This window comes from Mustela erminea, chromosome 9, assembly GCF_009829155.1.
Source record: "Mustela erminea isolate mMusErm1 chromosome 9, mMusErm1.Pri, whole genome shotgun sequence".
Taxonomy (NCBI): Eukaryota; Metazoa; Chordata; class Mammalia; order Carnivora; family Mustelidae; genus Mustela; species Mustela erminea.
In genome coordinates this window covers 19,854,756-19,867,797 of record NC_045622.1, presented here as the reverse complement: position 1 = coordinate 19,867,797, position 13,042 = coordinate 19,854,756, and the positions used below count along the sequence as shown (strand labels likewise).

The 13,042-nt window shown below is 38.3% G+C and overlaps 1 protein-coding gene across 1 annotated transcript; it reads left to right on the top strand.

Annotated features, from left to right (window-relative positions):
* The first annotated feature begins 11,062 nt into the window (after positions 1-11,062).
* Positions 11,063-12,086, top strand: LOC116598799 (olfactory receptor 8B4-like). Its single transcript, XM_032358120.1, is given in 2 exon segments — positions 11,063-11,874; positions 11,876-12,086. Coding segments are annotated over 2 exon segments (1,023 nt in total).
* Positions 12,087-13,042: the final 956 nt, after the last annotated feature.

Sequence of the window (13,042 nt, the reverse complement as noted above, 5' to 3'; positions counted from 1 at the left end):
AATTCAAATCTCAACTTCATTTGCCATTCCCCAAATATGCAGTGCTTTTTTCCCCCATCTGATAGCCTTTTTATTTCTCTTTGTTGATTCCCTTTACTCAGAATGTCCTCTTGATTTTCTCTGCTGGTAACCTTCTACTTATACTCAAACCTAATAGCAATGCATTTCTAAAACCATATCATAAAACAGATTGTATATTTCCATAGTAACAATGTAATAATTGGAGAATGCTTCTGAATAAAGATCTAGCAAAAAATAACCTGTTAAAACAACCAAAGATACATTTTCTAGAATACCCTATAATGATTTTTTTAGGGGAAAATCATTTCCCAATCTTTGAAAAGTGTGCAAAAAGCTATTCCATGTACTGATTTCATATGAAGTAGCGAAAGCAATAAAGTGAAGAGAGAGTCCATGAAAAACAGAACCCTTCATAACACCTCCCAATTTAAACAAACACTAACTATTTTAATCATTAGTAAAAATAATTACTGTGTTATAAGATTCCTTAGATGTTAAATATAATCCCTTTTTTATTATTATTATTTTTTACTATGGCCCAGAGTGCATTAAAAAGCTGGCCAGATAATTCACTGGATACCTTTCTTTTAAGCCGGTAAAGAATTTTATTATTCATTCTACTAAGCAGTGTCATGAAGCTTACTTAAAAAGAGGAGTCATGGAAGAATTGAAAGTTTTAAAAACTTCATGTAGGAGTATGAATAATCTGTGGAAATGGAAATGTTTCCTCAAACCATATCCAAACATTTCCATGAAAGGGGAAAAATCATTCACAACAGAGCAAAACTTTGGTGGGGAGAGTTTGTTACATCCCTCTAAGAAGGTGATTTTGGTAGATGTGTCTGCCTTCATCCTGGGGATAACAGAAATTTGTCCCATAGCTGAATGATGTTTATGTCTCCACTCCCTGTCTATAGCCCCCTGAATATCCAGTCCCTATTATACCAAGTGGGGTTATTGTCTGCAAACAGCAGCCATTGGTTCTGGCTAACTCTGGCAAAAGATGGAATTAACTGGCAAGAAATTGGGGGTAATTAACAGACACTTAGAGCAGTCTGGGAAACCAGCTTTTGGAGCCAGGGACGATCTAGGGGAGGCCAGGTGGTAGAATCACAGCCAAGTTATAGCACAGAACCGTCTGGTTATGCTGCATTGGTTGCTTCTGTTGGCACCATCAATACCCAACACATTATCAGCTGGTAGTCCTTTTGTCTTTGTCTTTGCCAAAATGAAATATTAATTGTTCTGTTTCTCTGTTTCTTTGTGTCACTTGCCCCACACTTAAAATCCTGCATGGGAATATCTGATGGACTGAGTTCAGTCTTACATTCTTTGAGGAAGTTTCACAGAAGGAAGCTGAGTCTGGTTCCAAACAAGGCTCACATAAGTGCAGTTTCCCAAAATAAAAGGAGTGCTAATGTTGGACAGTCAGTATTCCTATTAGTTACATGTTAAATATCTGTGTATTCTAGGTGTCTAACTATGTATCTACATTACATATTTGAAAGGGCAGGAATTGTGTCTGTTTTGATTGTTTTATTCTTTGAGCAAAATATAGGCCCTAGAATGTGGCAAATGCTTTTTTTTTTTTTTTTGAAGATTTTTATTTATTTATTTATTTGATAGAGAGAAACCACGAGTAGGCAGAGAGAGAGAGAGGAGGAAGCAGGCTCCCCACCAAGCAGAGAGCCCAACGCGGGACTCGATCCCAGGACCCTGAGACCATGACCCGAGCTGAAGGCAGAGGCCCAACCCAATGAGCGAGCCAGGTGCCCCACAAATGCTGTCTATATCTACTGAACCTTCTCTATTTCTACATTTGTTAAGTTATATCTCTAATTCATAGTTTTTTCCCATGGCAGATGCTGACTTCTGGATATTTTCTTCAGATCTACCCTCTGATAATATCTGAAGATAATTTTTTCAGATCTGATAATAGTTTACCTATTATTTCCTCACCTGTGTCTAGTAGGCTAACCCATTTGTAGAGTTTCTCATTTCAACTATCATGTTTTCATTTCTAAAAGCTATATTTGATTCTTTTAAAAATCTGCCCTCTAAATTTTGATCGGGCCTTCATTACAGTTTCATTGCTTTTTCTTTTTTTTTTTTGAACACATTAAATAAATTATTTTGTATTCTGTCCCTGATATGTCTAATAATTTTGCAGGTCTGGTCCTGTAGCTTGTGGTTTATCATTAATGATGATTTTCATTCCTGGTGGCTTATTTTGTATTTGTTTAGTGCTTTTCATGAAGAGCTCATGATCCCCAGGTAGTTATCTCAGGAAATTCTTTGACATCTGGAGCTAACTTGTATTTTCCAGAGAGGAGATATATATATATATATATACACACACACACATATTCATATGTATATGTATATATATATAAAATATATAAATCATATTACAAATATATATATATTTACGAGTATATAAATCATATTACAAATATATGTATATATATAAAAATATTACAAATTTGTTACATATTACACACACACACACACACATATATATATATTTGGTTATATCTATAATATGATTTTTTTTTTTTTTTTTGCCTGAAATGCAAGTTGTTAGAAGTTCTCAGGGGTATTTTATCTCTTTCTCTTGCCAGAGCCAAGGCCAAGTTAGACACATATCTTTGCCTTTTTCCTGTGCGGTTTTGTTTTTTTTTTTAATTTCTCTAATTTAGCCGTGGAAGATGTTTCCTTTTGAAGATCCAGTATTACAAGTTAGTAGTGGTTCCAAACTCCCAGGCTTCTAAGATTTAGTCATGAAAAGATTTATCCCAGGATTTATCTCTTATGTCCTACATAGGCAACTCCATTAAAACCCAACTCTGGGGTTATGGACATTGGGGAAGGTATGTGCTGTGAAGTGTGTAAACCTGGCGATTCACAGAACTGTACCCTGGGGATAAAAATATATGTTTATAAAAAATAAAAAATTTAAAAAAAAACCCAACTCTGGGGTATAGGGAATCTACTAGTTCCCAAGGGCAAACTCTAGGTCCAGTGCCTGTGTACCCCTCTCAAGTATTACTTTATCTTTTATCTTTTGCTCCCATAGGAGTTCACTTAGTTTCTGCCACCTCAAACATGAACAGATAAATGATTTTTATATTTTACCCAGAATTCTTACTTTTGTTCTATCAGGAGAGCTTTGTGTCTGAGTGTAAATTTTGCAAGAGTTCTGGAAATAGCTGGCCTTAACACTTACTGGATGACAAATAAATGAGTAAGTTGATTTCTACTCTAATGAACACAGATAATTCTCAGTCTTTCATTGCTGGGCAGTTGCCACACATCTGCTATGCTGTTATTCAAGAGGGGGAAATTAAGTGGATATGAAATTATGTGTACTAAAAAGAAATACTTATTTTCTTCAAAAAATTAAACCTAAAAACATCTAATATGGAAACAAAAGGAGATTTTCTGCACAGTAAGGGGGAACTGGACTAAGTAAGTCAAATGTGTACTAAAAATCCCCTTGGCCACTTCCCTTGATTATTTTCCCCTGACGTCTACCAACTAACATACAGGTGCTAGAGGGCTTCTGCACCCCCTTAATATTGGGTAAATGACTATAAACTTGCTGTCCTGTGGTATACTTGAGACAAGGCCAGGGGGTTCCAATATGACTGTCCTCAAGGCAAGAGGATGATAAAAGAGAAATAAGATTGGAGGGGGAGGGGAGACGGGGACAGTCAGAGAGAGAGAGAGAGAGAGAGGTAAAAGCTGTAACCTTTTAGTGGTGAACCTTGGAAGTCACAAAGCTGTTCATGCTCTTTTGTTTAGAGACATCCCAAGTCCTTGCCTAGATGCCAGGGTAAGCAACATATATCCCATCTCTTTATTTGAGGAGTGTCAGTCCTACTGTTGTACCAAGAACATGTGGGATGCAAGATGTGTGTGTGCGTGTGTGCACAAGTGTGTGTGTGTGTGTGTGTGTGTGTGTGTGTGTGTGTACATGTGGATGCTGCTATGGTCATCTGTTGAAAACCAAACAAAACAATCTTCCATACACATGTGCATTGTATAATTGTTATAAATATATTACATTAGAAAACATCCAACAAAATGGCACAATGCCAGGCATTCTGTAGTTGCTCCATATCCATTAATTCTTTTACCTCTTGATTGCCTTCCTTTATGTAAGAAATAAAGGGAGTTTTATTTTAAGAGACACAAGATGGATGAAAAATAAAAATGATTTTTTTTTTAATGTGCTACCATACTGAGTTGTTAGGTCAGTAAATTCCCATTTTACAAATTAGGGAAGTATGGCTTAAAGATGCTTATTAATTTTAGTGTGGAAGTAGTTGGTCAGATGATTTATTAAACTATTAATTTGTTTTTGTTCTCGATTTACATTTTAACATCTCAAGTGTAACATAAGGATATAGCTTTATGAATTTTTACATAATGAACACATCCATGCAATCAGAAACAGAACATTGTCAACATCTCTGAAGCATCCTTCATATCCCTTTCTAGTCACTAGCCTCTGACAGATCAAGCATGAGTAACTGCTATCTGACTTCTAACATAATGAATCAGTTTCCTTATTTTTGAAAGCCACATAAATGGAATCATAAAGTGTGTGCTCTTTTGTGCTTGGTTTCTTTTGCTTCAAAACAGGTTTGTGCACAAAAGGAAGTTTGGAAAGAACCCAAATACATGGAGACTAAACAGCATCCTTCTAAAGAATGAATGGGTCAACCGGGAAATTAAAGAAGAATTGGAAAAAATCATGGAAGCAAATGATAATGAAAATACAACGGTTCAAAATCTGTGGGACACAACAAAGGCAGTCATGAGAGGAAAATATATAGCGGTACAAGCCTTTCTCAAGAAACAAGAAAGGTCTCAGGTACACAACCTAACTCTACACCTAAAGGAGCTGGAGAAAGAACAAGAAAGAAACCCTAAGCCCAGCAGGAGAAGAGAAATCATAAAGATCAGAGCAGAAATCAATGAAATGGAAACCAAAAAAACAATAGAACAAATCAACGAAACTAGGAGCTGGTTCTTTGAAAGAATTAATAAAATTGATAAACCCCTGGCCCGACTTATCAAAAAGAAAAGAGAAAGGACCCAAATAAATAAAATCATGAATGAAAGAGGAGAGATCACAACTAACACCAAAGAAATACAAACTATTATAAGAACATACTATGAGCAACTCTACGCCAATAAATTTGACAATCTGGAAGAAATGGATGCATTCCTAGAAACATATAAACTACCACAACTGAACCAGAAAGAAATAGAAAGCCTGAACAGACCCATAACCAGTAAGGAGATTGAAACAGTCATTAAAAATCTCCAAACAAACAAAAACCCAGGGCCAGACGGCTTCCCGGGGGAATTCTACCAAACATTTAAAGAAGAACTAATTCCTATTCTCCTGAAACTGTTCCAAAAAATAGAAATGGAAGGAAAACTTCCAAACTCATTTTATGAGGCCAGCATCACCTGGATCCCAAAACCAGACAAGGATCCCATCAAAAAAGAGAGCTATAGACCAATATCCTTGATGAATACAGATGCGAAAATTCTCACCAAAATACTAGCCAATAGGATTCAACAGTACACTAAAAGGATTATTCACCACGACCAAGTGGGATTTATTCCAGGGCTGCAAGGTTGGTTCAACATCCGCAAATCAGTCAATGTGATACAACACATCAATAAAAGAACAAGAACCATATGATACTCTCAATAGATGCTGAAAAAGCATTTGACAAAGTACAGCATCCCTTCCTGATCAAAAGTCTTCAAAGTGTAGGGATAGAGGGCACATACCTCAATATCATCAAAGCCATCTATGAAAAACCCACCGCAAATATCATTCTCAATGGAGAAAAACTGAAAGCTTTTCTGCTAAGGTCAAGAACACGGCAGGGATGTCCATTATCACCACTGATACTCAACATAGTACTAGAGGTCCTAGCCTCAGCAATCAGACAGCAAAAGGAAATTAAAGGCATCCAAATCGGCAAAGAAGAAGTCAAATTATCACTCTTCGCAGAGGATATGATACTATATGTGGAAAACCCAAAAGACTCCACTCCAAAACTGCTAGAACTTGCACAGGAATTCAGTAAAGTGTCAGGATATAAAATCAATACACAGAAATCAGTTGCATTTCTCTACACCAACAACAAGACAGAAGAAAGAGAAATTAAGGAGTCAATCCCATTTACAATTGCACGCCAAACCATAAGATACCTAGGAATAAACCTAACCAAAGAGGCACAGAATCTATACTCAGAAAACTATAAAGTACTCATGAAAGAAATTGAGGAAGACACAAAGAAATGGAAAAATGTTCCATGCTCCTGGATTGGAAGAATAAATATTATGAAAATGTCTATGCTACCTAAAGCAATCTACACATTTAATGCAATTCCTATCAAAGTACCACCCATCTTTTTCAAAGAAATGGAACAAATAATTCTAAAATTTATATGGGACCAGAAAAGACCTCGAATAGCCAAAGGGATATTGAAAAAGAAAGCCAAAGTTGGTGGCATCACAATTCTGGACTTCAAGCTCTATTACAAAGCTGTCATCATCAAGACAGCATGGTACTGGCACAAAAACAGACACAGAGATCAATGGAACAGAATAGAGAGCCCAGAAATAGACCCTCAACTCTATGGTCAACTAATCTTTGACAAAGCAGGAAAGAATGTCCAATGGAAAAAAGACAGCCTCTTCAATAAATGGTGCTGGGAAAATTGGACAGCTACATGCAGAAAAATGAAATTGGACCATTTCCTTACACCACACACGAAAATAGACTCAAAATGGATGAAGGACCTCAATGTGAGAAAGGAATCCATCAAAATCCTTGAGGAGAACACAGGCAGCAACCTCTTCGACCTCAGCTGCAGCAACATCTTCCTAGGAACTACACCAAAGGCAAGGGAAGCAAGGGCAAAAATGAACTATTGGGATTTCATCAAGATCAAAAGCTTTTGCACAGCAAAGGAAACAGTTAACAAAATCAAAAGACAACTGACAGAATGGGAGAAGATATTTGCAAACGACATATCAGATAAAGGACTAGTGTCCAGAATCTATACAGAACTTAGCAAACTCAACACCCAAAGAACAAATAATCCAATCAAGAAATGGGCAGAGGACATGAACAGACATTTCTGCAAAGAAGACATCCAGATGGCCAACAGACACATGAAAAAGTGCTCCATATCACTCGGCATCAGGGAAATACAAATCAAAACCACAATGAGATATCACCTCACAACAGTCGGAATGGCTAAAATCAACAAGTCAGGAAATGACAGATGCTGGCGAGGATGCGGAGAAAGGGGAATCCTCCTACACTGTTGGTGGGAATGCAAGCTGGTGCAACCACTCTGGAAAACAGCATGAAGGTTCCTCAAAGTGTTGAAAATAGAAGTGCCCTATGACCTAGCAATTGCACTACTGGGTATTTACCCTAAGGATACAAACGTAATGATCCAAAGGGGCACGTGCACCCGAATGTTTATAGCAGCAATGTCCACAATAGCCAATCTATGGAAAGAAGCTAGATGTCCATCAATAGATGAATGGATCAAGAAGATGTGGTATATATACACAATGGAATACTATGCAGCCATCCAAAGAAATGAAATCTTGCCATTTGCGACAACATGGATGGAACTAGAGCGTATCATGCTCAGCGAAATAAGTCAAGCAGAGAAAGACAACTATCATATGATCTCCCTGATATGAGGAAGTGGTGATGCAACATGGGGGCTTAAGTGGGTAGAAGAAGAATCAATGAAACAAGATGGGATTGGGAGGGAGACAAACCATAAGTGACTCTTAATCTCACAAAACAAACTGAGGGTTTCTGGGGGGAGGGGGTTTGGGAGAAGGGGGTGGGCTTATGGACACTGGGGAGGGTAAGTGCTTTGGTGAGTGCTGTGAAGTGTGTAAACCTGGTGATTCACAGACCTGTACCCCTGGGGATAAAAATATATGTTTATAAAAAATAAAAAATTAAAAAAAAAAGTCCATAAAAAAAAAAAAGAAAAAAAGAAAAAAATAGGTTTGTGACCTTTATCTCTGCTATTAACTTTCATGGCTCTATGAAATTCTACTTTATTAATAGCTATTTATTATCTAGTCTATAGTTGGTTGACATATGGGTTGTTTGTTCTTCTTGGTTATTATGTATAATGATGCTATGAAACTTCTTGACATGTCTTTAGATAGCACGTGTATTTTTAATTTTTTAAATTTTTTTATTAAATTGATTTATTTATTTTCAGAAAAACAGTATTAATTATTTTTTAACCACACCCAGTGCTCCATGCAATCCGTGTCTCTATAATACCCACCACCTGGTACCCCAACCCCCACCACCCCGCCACTTCAAACCCCTCACATTGTTTTTCAGAGTCCATAGTCTCTCATGATTCACCTCCCCTTCCAATTTACCCCAACTCCCTTCTCCTCTCTAACACCCCTTGTCCTCCATGATATTTGTTATGCTCCACAAATAAGTGAAACCATTTGATAGTTGACTCTCTCTGCTTGACTTATTTCACTCAGCATAATCTCTTCCAGTCCCGTCCATGTTGCTACAAAAGTTGGGTATTCATCCTTTCTGATGGAGGCATAATACTCCATAGTGTATATGAACCACATCTTACTTATTTTTTTTTAAAGATTTTATTTATTCATTTGACAGACAGAGATCATACGTAGGCAGAGAGGAAGGCAGAGAGAGAGGAGGAAGCAGACTCCTTGATGAGCTTAGAGCCCGATGCAGGGCTCGATCCCAGGATCCTGGGATCATGAGCTGAGCTGAAGGCAGAGGCTTTAACACACTGAGCCACCTAGGCACCCCATGTGTACTTATGTTTATTGGCTATGCACCTGGCAGTAGAATTGATGGGTCAAAATATATGTACATGTCCAAATTTGTTAAATATTACCAATCAATTTATTGTACCATAAACAATGATATTCAAGAATGTTGTACCACTATACCAATGGTTACACTGTAAAATCGTACCAATGTTTAATCCTTGTATCTATATAATTCTTCTCCCTCTATTCCTCTTCTGCCTATTGTAGGCAGGTAGCTTGGGTATGTATTTCTTTGCTTTAGAGTTTTTGGCAAGGTATAAATCAGAAAAAGCTTGCCCTAAGTGTCCTTCCCATTTTTGAACATAAATCTACTGAAGATATAATATTGGTTGGTCAGGAGGAGAAGGTTCAGTAAAGGAGAACTTTGAGAGCAAGGAGGGTGAAAGACAGAGATGCTCCCTTAGTCAGAATGTGGATGGAGGTCAGTGGGTCTAGGAGACGTAGGAGCTGGAGGACCTGAATAGATGCTTATGCTATTTTTAGTAGGGTGGCCATATAATTTCTTATCCAAATCCAGACACTTTTGAGAGTGAGAGAGTGTGCTCTTAATAATTATACAGGGATAATAGATGTAAATCAAAACTATTCCCGGAAAACTGGGATTATTTTAGGCAGCCTCAGTTAACTTACAAATGCAGTTGCTTACATGCCTTTGAAAGTTTCTTAGAATATTCATGTAGCAGATCATATGGAGAGCAGCTTTGTCATCTGGAGAATGACAGGATTAAAACATTTAGGTACATCTCCTGTCCCATCTTGGCCTGCACACATCTATAGAGTAACTTTATGCAGGTGTATGTATGCTCCCTTGCATATGTGTTGGTATATTTTAATCTCTTTATATATAGCAAAGGTCTGTCTATGGCCCTTAATAGAGCTGAGGGTAGGTGGTGTTTGTGGTGATGGTGGTGTGGTGTCTCCACTGTTCTGAGCAGCACAGGCTGTTAGAAACATTTTGTCTGAGGTGCTCTCTGTAGCATCTACAACTCTGATCTAAATTGATTTTGGTCCTATTAGCAAAACTCCTTTTGAGTATTTGGAAATGGTGGCTAAAATAGGGTTTAGGTCATTTTTCTTTAAAGTCAAGCTTCAGTGCCAAGAGTTAATATCAGCAGTGAATGGCATGAAATCCCTAGGGAAGTTTGAGTAGAACACCTGAGTCCCAAGATGCTAGGTAATCCAGGCTATAAACAAAGACAGTGCAATTTGCAATTACTTCCTTATAGAAACAAGTCTCTAAGAAATTCCCAGGGGAAATTGCATCTAAACAGACCCCTGAGATCATCAAGTAGCATAAACTTCTCTGTGATATGCCAGCTGGGATTCTGGTAAAAATGAGAGTTACTAATTTTTTTTTAGTTGGTGTAGACCAAATGGGAAAATCCACAAACAGAAATCTTAGTCTATTCCCAGAGCACCTTGGTGACTGGGGTCTATAAAAGGTCTGATTCTCAGCACTGAGGAAATCAGAAGAGTTAACACTAGAGGCTGCCTGCTTTAGGCCTAAACACCGTTTTCTCCTTTGGGCTAATGGTAAAATAGATTGCATAAGGCCCAGCACTGAGTGGGGCCAGGGAGAAGGAAGGTAAATGTCTGAAACCTATCTTTCCTGATGGTTTTCTTTTAAACCCACAACCAAGACATCCTGAATATATTGAGCCCTTTCCTGTTCTCAACACTGATTTTAATGTGAGATTGAGTGAGGGGCTTAGAGGAAGAAGGTAGGGTATGCAGAGACAGTAGGACTTTCTCTCCAGAGTGGGAAAGGGAGGCAGAGGGTCGGTGGAGACATGAGAGCTCCTGTCTCTCAGAGCCTGAGGCTGTGAGCTCAGGTTATACTCCTGGCTCTTGGGGTATTTTGGACAAACAACGCAGGCATTCTACCTCCTCACCACTCAAGAAGGGACAGAATTCTTGTGCCCAAGAACACACTCTAGCCCAGGGCAGCTGAAATATAGTCATAGGCACATTGTCAACAACCTGACTAGGGGAGGGGGCATAGAAGAGAAAAGAGAGTAAAAATGTAGGACATCCATGTACTGGCTCATCTTCTAGTGCCTTCTTCTATCAGTCCTGCTTGTGCCTATTATCAATCTATGTATTTTATCACTTGTTTCCACAGACAGTTCCCTGGAGGAGAATGACTCTGAGAAACAGCTCCTCAGTTACTGACTTTATCCTAGTGGGATTATCAGAACAACCAGAGCTCCAGCTACCCCTCTTCCTCCTGTTCTTAGGGATCTATGTATTCACTGTGGTGGGCAATCTGGGCCTGATCACCTTAACTGGGCTGAATTCTAGCCTTCACACTCCAATGTACTTTTTCCTCTTCAACTTATCTTTTATAGACCTCTGTTATGCCTGTGTGTTTACCCCCAAAATGCTGCATGGTCTTGTGTTAGAAAATATCATCTCTTACGTAGGATGCATAACTCAACTAGTTTTCTTTTGTTTCTTCATCAATTCTGAATGCTATGTGTTGGTATCAATTTTCTATGATCACTATGTAGCTATCTGCAACCCCCTGATGTACATGGTCACCATGTCCCCTCAGGTCTGTTCTCTGTTGATGTTTGGTTCATATGTGATAGGGTTTGCTGGAGCCATAGCCCACACTGGAAGCATGTTGAGACTGACCTTCTGTAATTCCAACATCATCCACCATTACCTGTGTGAAGTTCTCCCTCTCTTGCAGCTCTCCTGCACCAGCACCCATGTCAATGAGCTGGTGTTTTTTGTTGTTGTGGAAGTCGTCATTTCAATATCTAGTATCAGCATCTTCATTTGTTATACTTTGATTCTCTCTAATATTCTCCACATTCCTTCTGCTGAAGGCAGATCCAAAGCCTTTAGCACATGTGGCTCACACATAATTGTTGTTGCTTTGTTTTTTGGGTCAGGGGCATTCACCTATCTAACAACCTCTTTTCCTGGATCTATGGACCAGAGTAACCAACGTGGTTTTTTATACCAACGTGGTTCCCATGCTTAACCCTTTGATCTACAGTCTGAGGAATAAGGATGTGAAACTTGCCCTGGGTAAAACTCTGAGAAGAGTGTTCTTCTTATGGTTCTGTTTGTATCACTTCATTACTGATAAGCATCATACTCAAGTATCTTCTTATTTACAGATGCAGAACTTTCCATCTTTTTTTCTCAAGTAGGGTTGGTCTTCTCTCCACTTTACAAATTGGAAGCCTCTTGCTTCCTGAAGATTATACCATTTTGTACTAAATTGGTTCATTGCATGCAATTTGGCATCTATTAAATGTCCACTGTTTACCAGACTCTATACTATGCCCAAGAGATGAGTAAGATGAGGCTGTAGGCCTTCCATCCTTTCCTTGGTGGGATAAATGGGTTTGTTCAAGCAACATTTCTGGCTGGAAGAGGGAGAAAGTAATGTCAAAGAGGGTCCAGGAGAGTGAATTTGTTTTCTTCAGTTATGGGAACAGCTTTACCAAAGATCAAATGTAGATCCCTTGGTCGCATAGGTAAGATAGTCTCCGAGCTTCTTGAAAGAGATCATAAATCATCCCATATGCATACACGTACACACAAGAGAAAGCCTTGAACAAGAGTTCTTTACATGGTTTGAAATGTAAAGATAAATCAAAACTAAAATCTTTCATTTCCAAGTTTCAGAAATCTTAGGGCTTGGAATGGTAACCATGGTGTAGGCGGTTTTGTAATTGGGCCAATTTCTTGGGCTCTGTATGCTAAGGCTGAAAGCAAGAACAAAGGAGAAATTCCATGGATTTATGTGATTATGTTAATAGCTACCTCTATCTTGCTCTGGAGATACTGTGTACATTATGGGGCATTTAGGAAAATTCTTTTATTCTTTAAAGTAGATTTAGATTTTATTGTCTCCAAGAATATGTGTGTATGTGTATTTATTATAGTTAAATATTAGAGAATCAGGAGAAAGAAGAGTCATACAACATTTTTTACTTGCAAGGAAACTTGGAAGCAACCCAGACTTTGAGTGCCAAAGTCCACTTTGTACTACTCTGCTGAAGACTGTGCTATATTGAATAGTACAGATTTCAAGGAATACACCCTCATAAACTGCCCTGAGTGTAGGCAGGAAGGCAAATCTCGGGCCAGACCAACACAT